We start from the raw sequence: 24,189 nt of genomic DNA, 5'->3' as shown, positions 1-24,189 counted from the left end.
AAAACGATGTAGATTAGCTTCAAATGGCTTCGGAGTATTTAGAGAATCAAATGTTCATACTTGTTGAATTCATGTATCATGATCTTAGACTTTCGAGTGTTGATTGATTGCTGGTGGTGATTTTGTATCCTCGAATCAGGTCAGATCGGGTGTGACCTGACTCGAATACCAAGAATGCATATTTAAACATTTGAAATCTTATGAATAACAGTTTTATTTTTTAAACGTCATTTTTGTTAGATTCCTATCATACACGAATAATAAACATAAATATATCAGAATATATGAAAGATTCTAAAAATAATATTTAAATTATCGCGACAAAATTGCAAAGCAAACTATTAAACCTATTTTCTTAGAAGTAAAAAAATGTATCCAAACAAATAATTCTAATTTTAATTAGAATAATAAACATACAGTCTCATATTTAATTTTGAAACAATCCCAAACAACCCCTCTAATCCCATTGAAAAAACAGTCATATTACTATTCATTACAAGGAAGAGTTTTGATTATGGTTGATTATGATATGTATCAACAATTGGAGGAATCATGTTACAACCACCCACGGGTCCACCAAAATTAGCTCACGCACGCACACAAAGCCAACTAGTGCATGATTGTTCACACGTTTGGCACACTAACACATGATCAAATATTGTAAGAAATCAAAACACCAATGAGAAGAAAAAGGGTAACTTGCAAATTGTGATAGTAACAGTAAAATGTAATTCATTTCTTCCCACGCCTCCAAGAATTTTTGTGTCTATATAGTACTAGTTTAAGTGTCTCACCCACCGTGCACTCCTCATCTTTTGACTGTCTTTTTTACTCTCGCACACACTCTCTCTCTCTCTGCATCTCCCTTTCTCTCTCTAGAAAGATTTCTGATATCTCGTTGGGGTTCTTGATTTTGGTGCAGTCTCTGTGGAGATAAGCCGTTTCTGAGTGCTGGGTTTTGGCTGTGTTTGGTGTACTGTGAGTGTTTACTTTTGTTTTCATTGTTTCGGGTTGCCGTGGGTTGTACTGCACAATGTTATGTTGATTTGTTTTTGCTGTTTTCTTGTCTGAATATATGTTGGTTTCTTGGGTTTGAGATTTTGTTATTTGTTTGATACTTTGATCTGAATCTTGTTCTGTTTGTGACTAGATCTGGAAAGAAGAAAGTGGAAAAGTTTGCTTTGTGTTCATGATCCGTTTCTGACTCTTTGTTTGCTGTCTGAGCTTAGTTTCAGTCTCTTAAGAAGTATCATAAGTGATGAAAACAGCATAGCCCGGGAAAAAATAAAGTCTTTTTGAATCTCTGAGCTTTCAGTTCTTTTGGGATGAATGGTTCTTGAAATTCATGCTACTATATGGTGAATGAAGAAGAATGTTGTAATGAAGCTCGGAATCTATGTTTTCTTTTATTCTTTTTGAATAAAACTTTTACTTTTCTGTTGCAAAACATTTCTGTTCAGCAATGAAGGAGCTGCTATAGCTAGTGTTGTTGCAAGATTTGTTAGTTATATGAGAATGATGAAATTCTTGGGGCTGATTTTATGTTTTTCTTTGGGAGAATATCATAAGGATTTGATTGGCATATGGCCAATTATATACTTAACTCATGTTTATTGCTTCGCTAATCTGCTTAATAATGGCTTGTGGGATTTTTCTTAAGTTTTAATTTAAGGAAGAATGCCGGACATTTTGTTTCCTTTCATGTGTGGTGTACATGAAACGAGGCTGGTTCTCATTATTGCTTCGTCGATGGTTATTTAATTTGAAATATTTCCTTACCGCCTTTCTTGCCTTGACGTGTAGATAATTGAATTTCAGTACAGTTTACATAGTAAAGATATTATCTTGCCAACCTGGATTTACCGCTGCCCATGGAGAAAAGCGAGTTTATTCCTTTTCTCCTGTGGTTATTTAGTTACAATGTTCAACAATTAAATAGACCTCTCTTTGAATTGGCAAATTAGAATATGATATAATCCTGTGGTTATTTCACTTCATTGGTCTTTATGCTATATATTGCAAGGTGGTCTTTGAGATTTCTTCAACATGGTTCTGATCTATGTATTTGGAAACTTCAGCAGGTGCTCTCAAATTGCGTAAAAAGTGGCAATAAATTGAAGTGAAGAACAGTATGCGGTGGTATAGTCTGTCGGTTGATGTGTTTCGTAAAGTTGTCTCTTTGAACTTGTACTGCCGTGTGATCCTATAAAGTCATTCCATTTCAGAAGACAGCATCGTTGCCTCTTTATCTCTCTGTTGAACTTCATCATTAGTTCTAGAGTACACATTATTTCCATGGGATCCACTCGCTTCGTTGTCATTCCTTGCTATGTACGCTGGATAAGCTGAGCCGTTTCTTCTGAAGCCCCAAAGTTTCTGCAACATTCTTTGCTTTCACTCCTGGCCTTCTTTAATACTCTTAGTATTGTTATTTGTTTCAATTGAGTTTTGCTATTCATTTTGTCATCTTTGGCTGGAAGATTCAGAATTTTCGTAGGCCGAGAGTGGTTATTTTCCTCTGATCATCTTCTTGCTGGGAGTTGTGGTGTATTATTGAGCAACGGATTCTCAGATTATTGGGTTAGTTTGGATAAGTGTATCACTTCCCTTCAGGTCGGTTTGAGTGTGATTGAGTGAACGGTTGGGGAAATAGTAGTTATGGTGTGCCAAGCAGCTAGTCAGACAAGATTTCGGGCATTGAAACATGAAAATGGAATTGCTGGGTGTGCCACCATAATAGTTAGAGTCATTGCATGCTTTCAACCCCTCCAAGATTGCCAGGTTAGTAGACAACATTTGACGATGATTTCTATAATCATTATTCCAAATTTCCTAATATGCTCATTTTTCATCTTGTTGTTCAACAGATACTAATAATGTTTCTTGTGTATATTTCAGGCCGAGTATTTCCGCCATCTGCTTAAACCTGTTACGTAGATTGATTTCATTTCCGTGCATTCGAGTTAGGCTGGGTGTTTTTTGTTATTTTTGTTTTCACTCAAACATACAACAAGCAGTCAGTTATTCTTAGGTAGGGTTGAACTGCCGAGCCTTTAGCTTTACGGTTTTTTTTTTTTTTTTTTATGTTGCATTTGCTGACAACTGCTTGTTGCTATCAGGTAATTGCTGTGCTTCAATGGAAAAGGACTGTGGAATTGGGATTCATCAGCATTCTATGCCTGCGCCATCCCCTAATCTGAATTCCTTGGGTTTCTGTATCAACTCCGGCCATCTGAACGCCGACCCCGTTTGTACGAATCCGTACTTGGTTGAGGATTCCACATTAAGAACTATTCCCTTGTTTCCAGTTTCTGGGTTGCAAGAGCTGAAGGCAAGTCAACCAAATGACTCAGGAAATTGGCTTTACCGTATGCCTTATTTCCATCAGGCCTTTGCTCCTGCATTCCAAGAGAAATTTCCTGTGGGCCGATTTGAATTCAGACAAGAGAAGAGTCCTACAATTGGCACTGCACCTGGTCAGAAGAGATTTCTTGTATTTGATCAATCTGGTGACAAAACAACCTTAGTATATAGTTCTGCGGTTCAGACTCCTGTACAACATGGAGCTCGTTGGGTACTGAATCCTCCTACCACTTATAATTCGAATAAGGAAGAGCTGAGGAATAGTATCAATCCTTTGAGGTCAAGCGTGAAGGATGAAAATATGGAAGATAACTCAAGAGATGTTACTGAAGATGAAATGCATGAAGACACAGAAGAACTGGATGCTCTGCTCTGCTCCGATAACGACAGTGATTTTTCGGAAAATGATGAAGAAACGAGCACCGGTCATTCGCCTAGTACAATGACTGACAACGGCATAGATGATTTGGTCAAGGAGACAGGTGAAGAAGTTGATAGTTTTCTTGGGCCAACCAAAAGGCAGAAGCTTTTAGATGGAGGTTACAATGCACCGTCTAAAAGGAAAAACTCCGCATGCTATGCTTTTGAGGATGATGCGGAGTCCAGTTGCGGCAACGGGAATAAGCAGCTTAAGGAAAAATTAGGTTCGTCTTCTGGTTGCAAAAGATCAAGAAAAGAGAAAATACGTGAGACCATCAGCATTCTGCAAAGCATAATTCCCAGTGGGAACGGGAAAAATGCAATTGTTGTTATTGACGAAGCAATTCATTACTTGAGATCCTTGAAGGTCAAAGCCAAGGCTCTCGGACTCGACTCTCTTTGAATTTCTAGATGCGTTACTTCACCAGAAACAGTAGCTTGAAAGATTTCCGTTGTAAAATAGGTGGGGCCTGAAAATTCCATCAAGAAGAGAATCCTGAAATCCTCTTTGAAGCCTTTCTGCGATGAGATTGAGTTGGAACCAGCAGCCTTTGTTTACGGATTTTGTTCATGTCTCTATCTGTCTAGAGAGATAAGGAAGATGCTCAGCAAAAGGTAACGTTAAATATGCCTTTTGGGTTTCCTTAAGCCATGTGATTTCCCAACCACTTTTTACAGCCTCGTCACATTACAGCCAGCTGAGCGTCTGTCGCATTCTGTGGAGGATATCGGTATGGTTATCTATCCTACTTTTCTTGCGTCTTCCTTCTCAGCAAAAGGTAACGTTAAATATGCCTTTTGGGTTTCCTTAAGCCATGTGATTTCCCAACCACTTTTTACAGCCTCGTCACATTACAGCCAGCTGAGCGTCTGTCGCATTCTGTGGAGGATATCGGTATGGTTATCTATCCTACTTTTCTTGCCTCTTCCTTGAACCGCCACAGGCCGTCGGGAGTGTAAACATAGTTTTTCTACTCTTGATCTTCAAATCCATATGAATCGGTCATTGAATGCTACGATCAATTAACAAAAGCTTTTGGATTTGGTGTAATAATAAGAGGATCGACCCATACACTCTTAGTTGTTGATGATTTCTGTAGTTTGGTGTGAGAATACTGCATCTGTAACAATCGACTTTAATTCAATTTGGGGACGTAAGTTAGCTCTCAAATTTGGCGCTGCTGTTGTTTTATGCCCATGTCTGAAAGCAGCGTGCTTGTGACTGTTTGATGCCCTGTTTTAATGTTAGCGTGCTTGTGATTGTATTCCCAGAACATTGATGAGATGTCTATTTTCCACTTTTAAGTCCTTGGCTTTTCTGCTCTGGTGCAAGAATGTCTGTAATTCCATCACAAAGGGACCACAATTTCTCTCTCTCTCTCTCTCTCTCTCTCTCTCTATATATATATATATATATATATAGTGTGAGTGAGTGTGTGTGTTTTTGGTGGGCTGGTTTCAGTTTGTGTAAGCGGTTGATACAATGATCAAAGTACTTCAGCTATATATATATATTGGTGTGTGCATGGCTCTTCCATGAAAGCCTCCAGAGATCCTCCATGCATTATTAGATCCAGCATTGGATCCTAGGAGCGTTAGATCCAACGCTATCAGGCGTTCTACGTTGATTACTGTTTATACGTATGTGTGTATATATGCATCTATACGTATATATGTATGTGCATCTTGTATATTTGTTTGTACTATCATACTAAGGCCCCATTACATTAAGGTCGCGAATTTAAATTTCATCGACGCATGGAATGATATACTACTTTACAGTAGTTGTTAATTAAATATAATTTGATGATTAATATATGATTATTGTAGTTGTATACTATTATTAAATATAAATATTTAATATTGATGATTGTCAAAATATAATTCAAAAAATAATATAATCACTTCACAAATAACAGATGAAATTGACAACAATTTTCTGCGGCTACGATCTTTGGCAGGTGGGTCGTAAAAGTGGGCTTATTGGCTTATTTCTGTTGAATCTCAAACTTTAAAGTTGGGTAATATAGTCATCATAAAATTTTAAAAGCTGGGGAATTTCTTCCAATCAAATCATATATTGCTCTTTATATAATAAATTATATTTATAAAAAATTTATACTAATATTAAAAAAAAAGATATTTTCTTACTTATAAATGATGGTTTATAATACCGTGATACTCATTTTTTTTATTGTGTCAATAATACCCATAAGTTAGTTTCTTTACTTTATTTTTTTATTAATATAAATTAGTAATTTGTGCGACACCTATTTATGTGAAAATTCTATAATACTATATAAAATAAAATATTTATTATTTAATAAAATATATAGAAAATAATAAATTATAAGAAAATGGTGACAAAAAAGATGCATGAAAGTTTTTTTAAAAAAATTACAATCAAAAGATAGTGTGGGGTGGGTAAATAAATAAAGTCAAATAAAATATTAAAAATAAACAAGGGTATCATATTAGAAAGTGTAGCATATTCTATGTTTATGTATAATTTTTAAAAATAAATTAAAATAAAATATTTATATAAATTGTATTATTAATTTATGTAGAGTAAAAAAAATATCTAAAAATATATAAAATAAAATAATAAGTTAACATAAATATTTTGATTTATGGAACGATATTGACAAACAAAGATAATAAGTAATGTTGGAGAAATATTAAAAATTGAGACAAAAAATTACTATAAAAAAGTAGTTATGGGAAATCATAATAAATAAAGAGAAATGATTAATTAATTGAAACAAATTAAAATAAACATTAGGCCAAAATTAAATAAAATACTAAAAAGGTACTCTCATTTAATAAAGTTTCAGGGTTGCTTATAAGCCTCAAGGTCTTCTCTTCCTAACGAGACGTCTTTTTAGGACAAAACTGTGAGGCTCATACAAAGCAAGAACGGACAATACCTGGTACAATGAGATACCGATCGCATTACAAGCCATATCATTTGGTGCCATATGTGGAAACGAACTCTTTCCATTCTAATCCTTGTCAAGAGGGTTGATAATGTATGCAAATGTCACACATCGGTTGCAAACGATGAGTTTGATTTATTTATAAACCCAAATGCATGGTCACACTAAGGACACACTTTTCATAATAAAATTTTGAGGTTCTTACAAAGTCAAAATGAATGATACTTCACGTTATAGGTTATCAATCAGGTCGCGAGTCATATCAAATATATTGAATGAAAATAATAATAAAACGTTTGTAGTGAAAATACTTATACAAACATAAATTTTACTTTTATATTAATTTCAATAATTGAAAAATTGAAATGAAAGCAGTCGGAAGCAAGATTAAGGAATCTGAGCTGACTCACCTCTCCAATAAAATGTGATTGGTGGCAGGAAGCTCCCCGAAATTTTGAAATGGAATTTTGACGACAAGCTGTAGTGGGATCTTGAATCAAATATTGAATCTTGAGGGACTATACCTATTCCATTTATACTGTATTCTATTCCACTCCTTCCCCAATTATTGGCCTTCGAGTGGTTCACAAATATTCACATATATTTTATTTCTGATTTAATTTTCATGTCAAAAAAAATTGGAAAGCCGATCATTTTATTTTTTTTAATTTTTTAAAAATTGTGGGATAGAAATGTATCTATAAAGCCATGCAATTTTTTTTAAAATTTAAAAAAAAAAAAACATACAACAGCTTATAAATCGACTAGGGACGATTATACTTACAGGCGTAGGATCCATGTGCTGATTAATGTCAACAACAATCAAGGCCTAATAGAATGGGAATTCATATACAGATCAGGACATATGTTTAGTTCCATTAAACATCTAGATAAAAATTCCAACTCACATTTGAAGTATATAAACAGTGTACCGGCGAGGCACAATGATTGGTGGCCTAAGGCATGCCGTGTAAGGATTCTCCTGCACTAAAATTGCTTATGTAAACCATTATCTAAAATTACATAATTTTGTGATGCAGTACTGCTCTATGAGATAGGGAGATTAAGAATCTGTGATCAGTGATTGAAGCAAATTTTACAGTGGTGATTTGTGTGCGTTTGTTGGTAGACTGCAGGTTTGATGGTGATGTCTCCATGTGGTTAATGATGATTGCTTGTTCACGAATAACAGTTTTCACGAACAGCAAACTTGCCAACTTCGTAATAGAATAAAGTGGACAAGTGAAAATTGTAATCTGATAACTGCGCACATTTGAATAAATTTATGTTAAATGAAATCTAACTTTTTTATGATTGATGTATCCTGTAGTTCTTTTTTAAAACTTATCCTCGGATGAATTGAAAAGCACATACAATACATATATATATATATATATTGATAGGGTTGTATTATATTCGTTAGTAAAAAAAATCTATCTTTTTTAGTGGATTCAAAAAATAGCTATACCACAGGATCCACATCTCTAACTTTCGACAATCTGCCCGAGAACACAAGATCTTGACCGCAGAATGTCTAACAACTCAAATCTTAAGATGACGCCATGTGGACTAAGCACTTGTGGACATATAGTCCTGTAAATACCCCCATGCCACCGCATTTGTGATAAGACATAATTTACTCATGACATTATTTACTACCTGAGATCGTTATTAACCATCAAAACAAGAACTGACTTAAGCATTAAAGGATTGTCATTGGGGAGTGGGGACCTTCCCAACTAACCTAACGTGCTTTCCTCTTCTCAGGAACCGAGTCACGAGCTACCACCTTTAGGGAGATCGCGCACCCGATCTCAGATCATATATATATATATATATATATATATTAATTTGGAAATTAAGTTAATATAAAACATAAGAAATTGAATAGATCATTTATCTTCTGAATTATTATTTTTAAAATTACAAAAAATTAATACAACTGTGTCAAAAATATTGACTTTTATATTTATATAAAGTCTTTTATTTATAATAGTACAGATAATGCTCCACTCTCTAACATCAACATTGTTCAGAAAATGGCGCTCATGACATCACTATCAACTCTTAAAGTCATAAAATCAAAGTCGCACTACTTATGGGAACTCTTGAAGAGGATGAATGGCCAGACACGCACACCCCAGAAATTAACCAACCAATCAAATTCAAATCAAATAATCAAAACACATTCACTTGCCTGTTCTCAAAACACTATTCATATATATATATATATATAATGGGAAAAAATATTTAAGAGGGCGTTTTGGGGTGAGCTTATACGTCCGTAATAACATGTTCTAAATCTTATAAAATATTTAATATTATTTTTTAAACACTTTATAAATTTATTTTTAAAATAAAATTTAATATTTTATAAACTCAAATCGGAAACAGTGACAACCCAATGCAAGAGTCCTTTTTTGTTTAATGACTGATGTGGTTGTAGCTATCAACTCCACTAAGGTACTGCAAACTACATCTATAAATATTTGATTCCAAGTATTGGGGATTAATATAATTTGGATTCTAAAATTATATATAGTCCTTAATTATATATCTTATTGGATTTTGTAAATTTTCCATATCATGTTAGTGTCGCAAAAAGTTAAAACTATCATAGGGCCCCCCATCTTTCCTATACCATACGTGTGGCATATTATTTAATAATTTAAAAATCGATTTAATTGTTTGGTTTTAATTTTAATGTCCTATTTTGGTTGTTTTCTTTTCCATATCTCCCCATAGGGTTTCCCCCTTTCTCATGATTTTTTTTATCAAAAGAAAAAAAAAATTAAACATATAAAGACTAAAAAATATATTTGGGAAAACCATGAAATAAGATATAAAAAATCAAAATTATATTTTTAAGTCGCCAATTAAAATGCCATGTAAATGTATGATACATGTGGTATAGAAGATCTAGAACCCTACCGGAGTGCCTCCAACATCATTACACACACCAATTGTTTTATATTAAAAAGAATTTATATGAAAATGTTGTCCCACAATTTATGAGTTTCCTACATATGAGGAATTAATGCAAAATGCAGTTTCTATAAATACATGTATTGTAGAAGCACACAAATGCAGAAATAAGCAGTTTTGAGTGATCGAATTACATATAATTCTCCTCCGGCTGTCAATATAGCAAAGATGCAGGTGAATATAACCTCAATTCGGACATCCTCGAATGGAGTTTGGCAAGGCGATAACCCCCTCGATTACGCCTTCCCTTTGCTTATTATCCAAACCACCTTAATCCTCCTCCTCTGCCGCCTCCTCGCCTTCCTCTTTAAACCCCTCCGCCAACCCAAAGTCGTCGCCGAGATGATGGTACCTAACTCCTTATATTTACACGCAATTCTGAATCTATTGGAGTCACGTCTGATCATTTGCAACATATGTTAGAATGCATGTTTTGTTTTCTATGTCTTATGTTCTTGCACCAACAACAAGTAGTGTTGTTTTAGAATAAAATCATGCACACCGACCCCCGACTCTTGTAAAAATGAATAATACAATGCACAACACTCTGATCATGCATGCCAAATCAATCTATATTTATACACCTACCCTACTTATACCTTATAATAATTTCTCTGATTTTATTTACAAATTAGAGAAATTTTTTCTTCGAATAAAGTTTGGTTAAATTAAATATCTAATCATATAACAAATATTATAATTATTTTTTTTTAAATTATACACTAATCATACAATAAGTATATTATACTTACTATTCAAATTTGATTGTAGTTGTGTTAGAATTTCACATCAAACTTGTTAATTTGCAAACGGTGATAATTAATGAGAAGTGAAATATTTTTTCTTAGAGTGGAATTTTATTGGGGCCATCAGCTTTCGGGCGAAACGAAGAATTTATGAGGAGAATTTTCCCGAAATGGAGTACTCCCATCCTGGAATCATTAGCGACGGTTGGGCTCCTCTTCTTTCTTTTCCTGGTAGGCCTGGAGCTGGACTTGAACTCCATACGGCGGGGCGGTCGCCGCGCCTTCGCAATAGCTCTCGCCGGAATTTCGCTGACATTCGTAATCGGGATCGGCGTAACCTCTGTCTTCCGCCAAGCCGTCGACGGAGCAGACAAAGTCGGCTACACGCCTTCCCTGTACGGGCTCGCGTGCTAGCCGAGCTCAAGCTCCTTACTACACACGTAGGCGAGACCGCCATGGCCGCAGCGGCATTCAACGACGTCGCAGCTTGGATTTCACTCGCTCTAGCTGTCGCGCTCGCAGGTACGTACCTGCACCTCTGCGTCTTCTAATATGATAATATTGTTACTCTTATCTCATACATTTATATAAATTAAAAATATACTATGAGTTTGAATTATTTAGTTCGTCGATATTTAAGGTTTGGATATACAACGGCCAAACTATAATAAAAAACAAAATATGCTTATTTCTTCTCGTAAAGTATAAGATTGTTTCAGTACTTTCAATCTAAATTAGAGAGGAGTTTATAATTTTAATGATGGATGGATGGGTGGATGTTTTGTTACACCACCTTTATAGTATAAGGCGTTAAATATTTTCGACTCTAAATAAATCAGAGCATACCCTTAAATAATAAATGGTATATAAAATTATTTATATATTACCCACCAACACACATCTCACCTTTCGTCCCACACCTAAGGATTTTCGTGCACGTATATAGTATGAAATGTACATTGGACAGACTTGACACATAGAACATTTGTGTACTGCACATGTCACGTTTAATTGGATGTATAAGGTTATAAAAGATTTTTAATACAAACTAATAAGCTGTTTACCAATTAATCAACATCCTATGATCGTTAATTATGCGAGACTCTTTTATTGAACCGTAATCTTTAATCTCTGCGCAGGTAATGGCGGCGATGGGCCAAAGAGAAGCCCGTTGATTTCCATATGGGTTCTTCTATCCGGCGTCCTTTTTGTTACTTTCATGATGGTGGCGATCAAGCCCGCTATGAAGTGGGTGGACCGGCGGTGCTCGTCGGAGCACGATACAGGCGATGAACCCTATATCAGCTTAACCCTCGGCGGTGTTTTGGTGGCGGGGTTTGCTACTGATTTAATCGGCATACACGCGATATTCGGTGCGTTTATTTTCGGGTTAATAATACCGAAAGGGGGAGATTTTTCTCGGAGATTAACGGAGAGGATTGAGGACTTCGTGTCCGGTTTGTTGCTGCCTTTGTACTTCGCTCTGAGTGGGTTGAAAACTAACGTGGCGACGATAAAGGGCGGAGGGGCGTGGGGACTGCTGCTGATGGTGGTCACGGCTGCGTGTGCCGGAAAGATCATCGGAACTTTTGCTGTGGCAATGATGTGCATGATTCCGGCGAGGGAGTCTATAACGCTTGGCGTGCTGATGAATACCAAAGGGCTGGTGGAGTTGATTGTTCTGAATATTGGCAAGGACAAAAAGGTTGGCCCATTTCTTGCATTTTGTTTCATAATATATCAACGCGTAGGCTTGATTTTCATCGGAAGTTGTTAATTATTATAAACATGTTAAAACAGTAAAAATTTACATTCTCCCGATCCACGTTCAGAAATCCTCTCTCGTCATCAGTAAGAATTATTAGTACTATATATTCTCATTTTGCGGTTATCTGTTATGATCCAGGTTCTGAATGACGAGGCCTTTACAATACTAGTGCTAATGGCACTCTTCACTACATTCCTCACTACTCCAGTCGTGATGGCCATATATAAACCCGCGCGTTGCGTCGCCGCCGCTGTGCACCGCCACCTGCAGTCTATTTCCCGCGGCTCCTCCGACGAACTCCGAGTTCTGGCCTGTGTACACGGACCCAGCAACATCCCCTCTATCCTTAACCTCATTCGATTAACTCGCTCCACCAACAAATCCTCCCGCCTAAAACTCTACGTTATGCACCTTCTAGAGCTGACCGAGCGCTCCTCCTCAATTATTATGGTCCAACGTCTGAGGAAAAATGGCTTCCCTCTCATCAGCCGCCTCCGCCGTGACGGCCAGTTGCACGACCAAGTCGCCCTTGCTTTCAAGGTTTTTTTCTCATTGTATCTTTGTAATTGTGTATGGATTTACATAGAGATTTTGTCCTTTTTGGCCAGTTGGTGTGGTAATCTGTCATTAACGGGTTTGGTTCTGGATTTCCAGGAATACGGCCAAACGGGTCGGGTCAGCGTCCGCCCAGCGACGGCTATATCAGCGTTGGCATCAATGCACGAGGATATCTGCCATGTTGCGGAGAAGAAGATGGCGGCGATGATTCTTCTGCCATTTCATAAGCGGTGGAGGAAGATCAACGGCGAGGATGAGGAGGAATCTCTGGGGCATGGATGGAGATGGGTGAATCAGAGAGTATTCAGAGAGGCGCCTTGCTCAGTGGCTGTGTTGGTGGACCGTGGATATGGAAATGAGGTCCAGAAGACTGCGGCCGCTGCCACGGCGTTGCAGAACGTATGTGTCATTTTCTTTGGTGGGCCAGATGATAGGGAGGCGTTGGAGTTGGGTAGTCGGATGGCGGAGCACCCGGGGGTGAAGGTGGCAGTGATAAGATTTAGGGAGAAGTATCGAGTGCTAAATCCATCGGTTGAGAACAGCAGAGGAACCGAGGAGGTACAATTAGTCTGTTCGATTAATTGTCATATCCAACATATTAGTAATTTCAGAGTGTAATAGACTAATGCCTATTCTAATGAACACATAAACAATCAGGAACATGATGAGGAAGCATTGGCAGAATTCAGAAGGAGATGGGAAGGCAGAGTAGAGTTCACAGAGAAATTAGCTGTCGACATAGTAGACCAAGTTTTGGCAATTGGGACAAGCGGAGAATACGACATAATAGTTGTGGGAAATGGCCGGCGCCCCTCCAGCATGGTGGCCGCCCTAGCAGACCTTGCCGTTGAGCACCTGGAGCTCGGCCCGGTTGGAGATGTGTTGGCGTCGTCAGGCCGAGGCATTGCCTCCTCGGTGCTAGTGGTTCAGCAACACGTCTCAGAAGAGTTGCAGGTTTCAAAGATCAGTCCAGAGGATGATGTTCATGAGCAAATTTCAAGTGCGGTCTAAATCGATTTTAGAAAGGGAGTGGTTATGGTTATGGATTTAAATTGTTGTTTGTGAGATGGAATCTGTATTTTGGTTGTTGTGGTAAACTATGAGTTTTGTAATGGGATAATTATTATATTTACATTCCTATTTTGTGTTCTATTTACATAAATTATTCATAATATGGTTAGAATATCGTTATAGTAACGGATTAAACTCTGGGTTGGGCCTTCGCCTTTGTATTATAAATTAGGAGTAAATTCACGTGTGGCCCAAATCGTGACGGCCCAATATTTAAGGGGAACAAATCCATGAGTTTTAAGTATTTATTTTCTTTCTCCAAAACACTCAACACGTTTTTTGTGTTCCAGAAAACAAGAAAAAGAAATGAACAAGTTTTTCTGCCTAAGGTACAACTTTAATTCCAAAAGAATAGGATTAATGAATTCAAAGTGGAAATCTAGTGAGGCTCCTTTATGAAACATGTTGATGAGGGTTGTTCATCTCTGTTCTTTTTCAACTGTTTTTGCATCACTACTTCTTCAGGATCCACACTTTTTTACGATAAATCCACTGAATTATATTCAAATTATAATTTTGATTGTACTAAGTATCAAATTAAATTTTTTATTCGATATTTGGTATGCTTTTTTTTTTGAAAAAATAAGATTTGATCGAATATGAGTAACAATTTTTTAAATATATATTTATATGATACCATTTTTTTTCTCCCTAAAATGTGAAAGAATTGTAAGGCATTTTTAATCAACGATGCATCGATGATTGGATTCTTGTGTTGAATGGTTTATTTAATTTAATTGCTTTTTTTTCCTATATATATATATATATATTGGAATTTATTTTTGTGTTTTATTTCGTTTTACCGTATTTGTCATTGCAATTTGGGACCGAAAATAATATAATTGCGTTTTTACAAATTTTAATTTTTGCAGTTTCTTTTTTACAAGTAAATTTGAAATTTCGTTTATTGTATAGTTCTTTTATTTATTTATTTTAATCAAATGAAATCATTTTTTGTTTTGTATCATTTACCGAATCAAGAGTTTGAATTTGGGATTGGATACACTACTCTGGAGTACCCAATTTTTGGTATAATATGATTGTAATAAATGCACAGCCCTAAACGGTCAGACATTCAAGAAAACATTAATCATGAGTGTCATAGATGTTGCTCCCTATGTACATAAGGTTTAAATAACAGTAGGTCCATTACTTTTTTGGTAAATATCTATTAAAAGCTAAGTTTTCATTTTAACATAATCCACTAAATTTAAATTAATTGTGCAATTTGCATTTATTATCTAATTAGTGTGATTGTGACCTACGTCAATTATTTTCTCAGTTTAAAAAATAAAATTGAATCTATTTTTGTAGGTGAGTCTCAAACTCTAACAAGGCAGGTCGATCAGTTCAGATTTGTTACCCTACTGATAGGGCAATGCTCAAAATTAGGTTAAGTACCAACAAGCTCAATCATATCCCCTCAGTCGCCAAGTCGCCACTCTAAAAGGATGCCAGTTGAATCTGGTTGGGGAAAAACTGCAACCAACATCCTTATATTTTTGGCCGACCTAATAGGATCTCTTCTAGCAACTTAGCCCCGTGATAATTTTAGAATTTTCAAAAGGGTCCTTCTGCTAGTACAGTGCTATTGAACTTCAATACTCATCAACATTAATCATATTATAAGATTTAACATGAATGTTATACATGATTCCATCTCTCTCCTATGCATTTCGTAAGCAGGTTGCTGTTCTTGGCACCATTCGAGCTGTGCGTCTCTTCTCATGTTGTCGCTTGGTGTTTAAAGGGACTGCTACGAAGTTATCATGTTTATTAAGGATACTGATTTTAAGTTCGTTCTCCCAATCTCAATATCTTGGAATGTGGATTTTTTTATTATTTTTAAAATACACTCACACACCCAATATATACATATACTTTCAAGATTCAAATACGAGACCTTCCATAAAAAAAATTTGTGCTTGAACTGTTAGTCTATACCCTAAGAACGTGCATTGAGCAAAAGCAACATTTGAGGTTATGGTTTATGGGTGGGGGGTAGGGAGGCAAATCATGTGGCTCTAGTTTTAGGTGGGAATGGTACAGTGCTTACGGAGGGGTAGGACCCACCTCGCTCTATCTTTTATGCTTTTAACCTGTTGTGTTTGATGTTGGGATGAAAGTTAATCTTTTTCAATAAATAAATAAATAAATAAAAGTTGTTTTCTATTATTTGCAAACAATGCCTTAACAGTTTTGAGTATTTATTCAAGAAATATATCAAAATATTTTATTTTGGTATTAATTAATAGATAACCTGTAACATATTTTAAGAAATTCTTTTTGTATTCCTTCTTTTTTTTTCTTTATTATATATCATGGTTTGTTTTTATTTTATTTTTCATACATTAAAATGTATTAAGAAATTTTTTTCAACAAATTTTACATCCAAAAGTAGCTAATGCTTTGCACCAAAGTTCACAAAATTTGGAGGTTGCAATCAACTTGATAGAATGTGCATTTATTTGAGATACATATCAATGCATTAAAATAAGGGATAATTACAATGTTTTTTCCTAAAATTTAATGTAATTACACATAAATTTGTTGTAGTTTAAAAAATTACAAATAATACTTATGATGTTTGTTTCCATCTAACAAATTTCATGAATTTTGACTAACATAAATTTATTTTATGAAAACAAATGTCAGAACTATTAAATAAAATTTTTGAAAGTAATAATTTACTTGTAATTACAACAAAGGTTAAAGGAGGATGAGCAGATGCAAACACTAGTAATAATGTGAGTGATGGCCAAACTTAAATGAAATTAAATAGCATGAATTAATTACTTGTATGAAGGTGTTTTGAGTAAGTAGTAGAAGATGGTTGAAGAGTGGTTGAAGTTATAATTTAGTTGTTGTAGGGACTTACTGTCATTAAATGTCCTCCTCATTCACCAAACTTAATGCTATAATCCTCCAAACAAAGCCCCAATCCATGCATGCTATCCTCTCTTTTGCATTTACTCTCATGCTTTCTTCCATTCTCTCTCTCCCTCTTCCCTTACTTTAACTCATCTCTCTCACTCTCTCTCTCTCTCTCTGCGTGTTCTTGTTTTCTTTTGGCGGAGAATAAAGAAAGTTGGGGGTAAGATCGAGGAAAATTTGCACAAGAATGTTTAGGTTGATCACAGGAAGAGCAGGCCCGAGTGGTTTTGGATCAGCTTCTACTGCTGAGCAGGTTACTCAAGGGATTGATGCCACCAATTTGACTGCCATTATTACAGGTTATACATTCTTTATTTTCTGTCTAAATTCATACAATTCATTCAGAATCATATATTTATAATGCATGCATGCAGACAATTAATGTTAATGGGTTCACACCCTGCAATTTGTACTTGTTCTACCATTTAAACTCATCGGTTTATCATAGGACATTCATATATACAATAAAAACACACATACACACACAACAATGTCCCTGTTCTTGCCTATTATCTACTGTCTTATTATTTGCTGTCTCTATTAGTTGTTGGTATGCCTTTTTTCGTTGTTTCTCGGAAAACCACCAGACAACAGTGTTGTTTTAATGGTGTTAGTTGGGGCAGATGTTTTATTCTCAGACGGAAATAGCCAATACACTTACTTAGGCAATATTCCTTAATTACAACAACTCTGCTTGAATTTCAATTTGGTGAGCAAGAATCAGTTAAACTGGATCTGTTCATCTGTCCCTTCACAGGTTTATGCAAGTATTTTACTAAACCAAGGCACATTTATCGATCTTCGTAAACAAATTCAAACTGAAAACTCCTGGATTGTAGGTGGAGCAAGTGGGATTGGCTTGGAGACAGCGAGAGTTTTAGCACTGAGAAACGCGCATGTTATTATTGCAGCAAGAAACATGGAAACTGCAAACGATGCAAAGCAGCTGATTCTCAAGGACAACCACAACGCTCGTGTTGATGTCCTTAAGCTCAACCTTGCTTCGCTCAAATCAGTCAAGGCCTTTGCCGATAACTTCATTGCCCTCAATCTTCCTCTCAATATCTTAATGTAAGTGTCAAAAACATTAATATTAGTATCTTCTAATCTTAATTGAGTCAATCTTACAGGGCGGATGCACCTTTGTTTTTCAGAAACAATGCTGGTATAATGTTTTGTCCTTATGAGCTCTCCGAGGATGGGATTGAGATGCAGTTTGCTACAAATCATCTCGGTATATATGAGCCAAGAACTGTATCAATACATCAACCTTTTGTTGGCTGCTTGAAATTCCTCTACAATCCTAAGCCTTGTGAAATTTCCTAAACTTCAATCTTACAATGGTTGCTGTCAGGTCACTTCTACTTGACTAACCTACTCCTTGAAAAGATGAAAGATACGGCAAACTCCACCGGCATTGAGGGCAGAATAATAAATTTGTCATCAGTAGCACACCTCCACACTTATGAAGAAGGGATCCGATTTGAGCATATCAATGATAATAGCAGGTAGCTCATTAAATCTCCCTCAGTAAATGATCAATGACATCAGAGTAGAAGACATATATCACTGAGTATTTTCTATCATCGACCAATTTGCTTCTGTATTATTAATGCAACAGTTATGATGACAAGAAGGCTTATGGACAATCCAAATTAGCTAACATTTTGCATGCCAATGAGCTCTCCAGGCAGTTGCAGGTATCATTTCTTTCTCCTCTGTTTTCAATTAAAAAATAAATAAAAAATGACTAGAATTATATTCAAACTCCTCTTCGAAAACTCTGGTTGCAGGCTGAGGGAATAAATATTACTGTGAACTCGGTGCATCCAGGACTGATAATGACAAATCTCTTTAAGTACTCTGGTTTTCTGATGCGTAAGCAATACTAAAATCTCATGCATGTAGAGTTCTTGAATGCTTTTCTTTTCCGTGTACTGATTAAGATTTTGATGCAGGAATTTTAAAGATCTGCACATTTATCCTATGGAAGAATGTCCACCAGGTTACAATCTTTCAACATTTTTTCATGCAAAAAAGAACGAAAAAGGAAAAGACATGCACCCTGTGTTGCTTGTCCTGATCTGTTTAACATGGTTAAATTAAATTATATTCATTTTATGAGATATGCATCATCACAACTAAGGTTGTGAGTGAAGGACTATTTTCATTCAACTTTGATATTGATTTTTCAGGGTGCGGCCACAACGTGCTACATTGCCCTTCACCCGGGCTTGAAAGGTGTATCGGGGAAGTATTTCGTGGACTGCAACAAGTTCAAACCCAGCAGAGTTGCAAGAAGTGAGGTTTTAGCCAAGAGGCTCTGGGATTTCAGCTGCAAGTTAGTTGATGAAGCTGAAAAAGCTTAAATTTCTTGCTTTGCCTACAGAAAGTTTTTCAATTACTTATTATATGTGTGTGTGTATGAGGAACCTATAGCAGAAAGACAGGGTAGCCTAGTTTTGCTTTTCCCAGAAATTAAGGTAGTTGGTATAACAGGCTATTTGTAATCTCAAACATTTCTCTGGGGGTATGTCCAAACTTAGGGGGCTGCTCATCTTTCATGGCCTCAATCCTCTTGAATGCTTAAGTAACTACAGCTTATATTCTCGTTGTTCTTAATCTATGTTGGCTAAAGATTGATACTGTACTAATGCAATCATTTCCAACTACCTACTGACCATCACATAATGTGCTTTTGCAATTCCCATTTTCTACATAGCTCATGCAAACAAGAAGCGCTGCTCAAAAATGATGAGCTGTTCCTTACAGATAATGAACAACCAAAATGTGTAGCAACAGGCGTGTCAACTACAAGAAATCTCGTTTTCGAGTGCTTGGATTGGATGGACTATCAAATTTAAAATGAAATCAATGTTGATTGAAAAGAAAAACGCTATGCATAACCTGCTAAAAGCATTTCTATCAGAGCTGTTGTTTGTCGTCAGCCCCCCACAAGCCCAAAGCTTTGATCGCACAGGCTGAAGCGGCTGCAATGATGGTGGCGGAGCCCGCTTCACAGGAACATTGAGATGATGTAGAAGTCGGGCTGATGGGTGAAGTAAAGCCGGGGAAAATGAGGCCCCCTCCAATGTTGTCCAAGTGGCAGGGTCCAACTCGGATGAAAGAGACATTGAAGCAATGTACGCAAGAATCTGGAAATCATTCCTCAAACAGAAAAACTTCCTGTTTGCCAAGAATCTCAGGTAATATTTGAAGTCAGTTGAGGTGGAGAAGAAAAAATCAAGAGAGGAGTGTTCAGAAAACCTGTTTTCCATGGAGGAGGCAGATGTATAATTTTGAGTAAATATACTATTTCTGTCTAGAAATGAAACATTTCTCGAGTCACAATTTTACAATGGAGGATAGTCTGATGATAATCTGTTCCCAGTGAATTCGGAGCAGAATAAATTGATTAATTGATAGAACTAACTAATGTTGAGGAATATATTATGATGGTAACGGCATAGGATTTCAAGGGCACCTGCAACCCAGTGACCCTGTTGGTTTTCATATCAGACCACAGAAAAAGAGGTCAAGCAGAAAATCGAGTTGTGTCTCCAACATTATTTATACTCAGATGAATGGCATTCTTATAATCCTATATGTAGGCATATACCAGAGCCAGCAGAATGGAAACAATGTGAACGAAAGAACACTCTGTACTTCTCTTTCATTTATATTAACAAACTGCTCAAATGATAACCAGAAAGCGAGAACGTCTGTTTGCGCTCCAAATTAGGACCAGGGATCAAAAGTATCCATTTAAATAACAACGCAGTCTGGGAGTCTGAACCCCTCCCGGATTGTTGCATATTAGCTTGTAGATATCAATCTACAACTGAAACACCAAACGAATAATATCTAAAGTAAAGACAACATCATACACCAGACACACAAATTCCATTTAAAATATAAGGAACGGTATAGGAAGTACTTGGTTCCTACTCATACCCAAGTTTACCATCCCACAAATTATAGGCATTCTTTTTCAAGTAAAGGTCAACAGAGCAACTCTGCCGCAGAAGGCCTACAAATTCTCACTTAGTTAGCACGACTCTTAATGACATCAAGACCCATTTCAGTTGGATCAGTTGCCTGTAATTCAACTTGGATTCCATCCAGCTCCCTCTTAAATCTGTCCTTTGAGCTGGCGTAAATCATCTTGTTTCTGATCCGCGAAGTGTCAGGAGACCTTACATGGCAAAAGCAAACAAGCAAATAAAACCATGTCTCCATGAATAGAGAGGAATGAATTTAGTTCAATGATAAGTGCAGCATGATATGTTAAATTTTGTGAAAATAATAGGTACTAAAGATACTGATAGTACCAAGCAATGAAGAATATCCTGCTTTTCTGGCAATTCTCTGCAGTCACGAAGTCAAAATCGTAGACTGCATAGCGACATTCATCCACAGGAAGACTAGCGGTGAAGTCGTCATAGCTTTGAGTTGGCTCACCAACTTTTTCAACAACAACCTGCTTCTGTTTCTCCTCTATCTTAAAGATAATGAAACGATAAGTCCTTTTCGCCTTTAGTTCCAAGAACCTCAACTTGCAGTCATCATGCACAGCCATCCCAGATGCTGCGTTTGCCTAAAACACGATCATAAGAAATGTCATTCAAATAACAATATTGAAAAGTTCCAGAGACATGAAACAATCACGGGATGAATCAGATGGTAACACCAAAAGCAAAGAACTCTGCATATAAACAAATAACAGAAACATGAAAAGTTAAGATCAGTAACTCGAAACAAAACAAAATAAAATGAATATTGTGAAATAAACCCCGCTTACCCTCCATCTTGTTCATGCCCCCCATAACCGACAGGGGGAGAACTAAAATCTTACTTCAGTCAACAAGAAAGTACAATCATGAAATAACCACTGCTTACACTCCATTCCTTCATTCCCCTCAGACAGAAAGAAAGAGAATTCAAATTTTACTTCATTCAATGAGCTTGAAAGCAATTGGCTGAAACCTTATCTCTATTTTTCCATACATTCCTCCACGACAACAGCAAAGGGAACCGAACTGGACTACCATCTACTAACTCATGCCCCATATTCCTATGGGGCTCAGTCACAAACTAACTGAATTAGAAGTATCCAAGTCAAGCAACAATCCAGAGACACAAAGAAAAAGATTTAAAAGAAAAAGAGAGTGAAAGCTACATTTGAATTTATGATCAACTTTAATTGCTACTATTGAACATCACCAAGGACTCATCAACATCTGATGAAGTCAAGAAACTTCCAAAACTGAACGAATAATCTGGAAATCAGTAAAACCAGAATCATAACGAGAAATGTCAGATCAATCAAATTTCATCTATGACGCGTTCTCAACTCGCTTAATCTTGACGCAAAAATCTTATCACGATTGCAAAAACAAAATATGGAATCAAAATTGTGTGCGTTCGTCAACTTAACTACAAACAACAGCACACAACAGATCTTATCCCGCAATACACAATACAAACCACCGATCAATCAAACAAACAAAGCCACAAACAATCACTTCAACTTAGATAAAAGGAATAAAACACAGCAAAATCAGATCAATCGCAGATCAAGTAGTGATTGAATCAATAGTAGAATCAAAAGCAATGCGAGAGCAAATCTGGAAAAATAGGGAGGCAGAGAGACAAACCATTTCTGGAGCTTCAGGAAGAGAACGAGGCGACCAACTAAAGACTATGTAAAAGAACAGAAGGAGAGAGATTTTATAGAGAGAGAGAGAGAGAGCGCCTGCCATTAACGAGTGGCTACGGTGGAGTTGTTTACGGCGTTTGTACCCAGCTTGCTGTTATCAAGCGTACATACATTTAAAGCAATTACGTGACGCCGCATACCTTTATTACAAAAAGCGGCTTAGCTCCCTAGCTGGCTCAACCCCAGCTCGGCCTCCAGTAAATTTTTTCCACTACTAAATTAAAATCTAATCAAATGACTTCACCAACAAACATGTTTTTTAATTAAACTTTGATTAATGGAATATTTGACTAAATTTATTTAAAAAATATCTTACGTCTGATAAGATGTTTATAGAATTTATAAAATATTAAATTTTATTTTAAAAATAAATTCATTATGTATTTAGATAAAACAACTTATGAAATGTATAAAATGTTGCTAATGAAAAATTTATAAATAAGTAAATTCTTATTCTTTTTTTTGTAAAGAACTTATAAGTATTTAATATCTTATTTTTTAAATTTATAAGCTCTTTTTCTAAAAAAAATATACCAAACACTCTGTAGCATTTTATAAGATATTTATAAAAAGTTCACACAAACACCCTCTAAATTTTACTCCATTATAATAAGATATAAAATGTAAAAAAAAATTAGAATAAGGAACATTAATAATTCTACTTACCAAATGTGAGTAGCTTGTGGAAATAAAATTTCGACATAACCTTACTATATTCTTGGAAAATTAATTATACAATTATAATATAATTAAAAATAAAAAAATATTATAGTTTTTGAATAAGTAACCAGTCAATAAATCATTAAAGAATAGAGAATATTGTTTCATTCACAATATATTAAGATATATAAATTTTTTGAGAATATCTCCTAATACATTAAAAAAAAAAAAGAAAAAAAGTTGGTAAATTAAGCACAAGCTATGTGTCGGCTGGAGTGAGGCAGCCGAGCCAGGGGTAGACGGAAACGTTGACGGCGTACAAATTCTGAGTATTTTCGGCCCAAAGTCAATCTGAATGTTAAGGAGCGGTATGAATTAAGTTTTTCATATTTTATTAAAAGTTTTATTTATTAAAAAAAAAAAGAAAGAAAAGGAAAAGGAGTAAAATAAAAGGGATAAGAATATAATAATGGAAGGAGATGAGTGGGGACCACTGGAGATTCCTCTCTCTACATTCCTGCGTCAATTCCACGCTACTTGATTATGACTTTCCACTCCTTTCCTTTTCTTTTTCTTTTTTTTTTCTTTTAAATTTTTCATGTTTGGTTGGCGAATGTATGACTGTGTAATGTATAATGTATGCACACTCCAAAGGAGAAAGTGGTCTGCATCTTTAATTCCACATCACTACTTTTCACTAATTATTGTTATTACTATTATTGCATCAATGATAAAGGCCTTTAATGCAATTTACCACATTGATATTATAAATAAATAAATTATTTGTCTATTTTTTAAAATAAAATAATTCATTCTTGTATAATGAGGTAAATTATTTTATTTTAAAAAATATATAGATATTTTTGCTATTTTTTATAAAGAATAATCTGTTTATTTATAATATCGTTGGAGGTTCCGTGCATATATGATTTTAGAATTAAAACCCTCGAGAAAAAATGAGTTTAATCATATAAATTCTCTTGTTTTTTGTACCGAAAATGAAGAACATTATGGTTTGCAGATTGCAGT

The 24,189-nt window shown here is 35.7% G+C and overlaps 4 protein-coding genes across 6 annotated transcripts; 3 read left to right on the top strand and 1 right to left on the bottom strand.

The window, feature by feature from the left end:
• Window positions 788-5,102, top strand: LOC105161457 (transcription factor bHLH143). 3 transcript variants are annotated; one of them, XR_002287170.1, is made up of 5 exons: window positions 788-978; window positions 2,082-2,781; window positions 2,899-3,031; window positions 3,120-4,398; window positions 4,563-5,102. XR_002287170.1 is itself a non-coding variant. In XM_011079149.2 (4 exons), the coding sequence occupies exon 4, from the start codon at window positions 3,137-3,139 to the stop codon at window positions 4,184-4,186; it is 1,050 nt and encodes a 349-aa protein (XP_011077451.2). In that variant the 5' UTR covers window positions 789-978; window positions 2,079-2,781; window positions 2,899-3,031; window positions 3,120-3,136; the 3' UTR covers window positions 4,187-4,414. The 3 variants fall into 3 exon arrangements, 1 of the variants encoding a protein (XP_011077451.2); XR_002287169.1 differs by having other exon boundaries at window positions 789-978; window positions 2,079-2,781; XM_011079149.2 differs by lacking the exon at window positions 4,563-5,102 and having other exon boundaries at window positions 789-978; window positions 2,079-2,781; window positions 3,120-4,414.
• Window positions 9,789-13,945, top strand: LOC105161456 (cation/H(+) antiporter 20). Its single transcript, XM_020693648.1, is given in 7 exon segments — window positions 9,789-10,052; window positions 10,553-10,832; window positions 10,835-10,972; window positions 11,590-12,155; window positions 12,357-12,758; window positions 12,873-13,334; window positions 13,434-13,945. Coding segments are annotated over 7 exon segments (2,382 nt in total). The 5' UTR covers window positions 9,789-9,872; the 3' UTR covers window positions 13,788-13,945.
• Window positions 16,782-20,670, top strand: LOC105161455 (short-chain dehydrogenase TIC 32, chloroplastic-like). Its single transcript, XM_011079146.2, has 8 exons — window positions 16,782-17,080; window positions 17,621-17,852; window positions 17,936-18,015; window positions 18,136-18,289; window positions 18,403-18,481; window positions 18,575-18,659; window positions 18,740-18,786; window positions 18,977-20,670. The coding sequence occupies exons 1-8, from the start codon at window positions 16,969-16,971 to the stop codon at window positions 19,148-19,150; spliced, it is 963 nt and encodes a 320-aa protein (XP_011077448.1). The 5' UTR covers window positions 16,782-16,968; the 3' UTR covers window positions 19,151-20,670.
• On the bottom strand, window positions 20,520-22,598 carry LOC105161454 (actin-depolymerizing factor 1-like). Its single transcript, XM_011079145.2, has 3 exons — window positions 22,439-22,598; window positions 21,113-21,378; window positions 20,520-20,976 (listed from the first exon to the last, which is right to left on the bottom strand). Exons 1-3 carry the CDS (start codon window positions 22,541-22,543, stop codon window positions 20,826-20,828), a joined length of 522 nt encoding a protein of 173 aa, XP_011077447.1. The 5' UTR covers window positions 22,544-22,598; the 3' UTR covers window positions 20,520-20,825.

This window comes from Sesamum indicum, linkage group LG5, assembly GCF_000512975.1.
Source record: "Sesamum indicum cultivar Zhongzhi No. 13 linkage group LG5, S_indicum_v1.0, whole genome shotgun sequence".
Taxonomy (NCBI): Eukaryota; Viridiplantae; Streptophyta; class Magnoliopsida; order Lamiales; family Pedaliaceae; genus Sesamum; species Sesamum indicum.
This window is presented reverse-complemented; position numbering and strand designations above follow the sequence as displayed.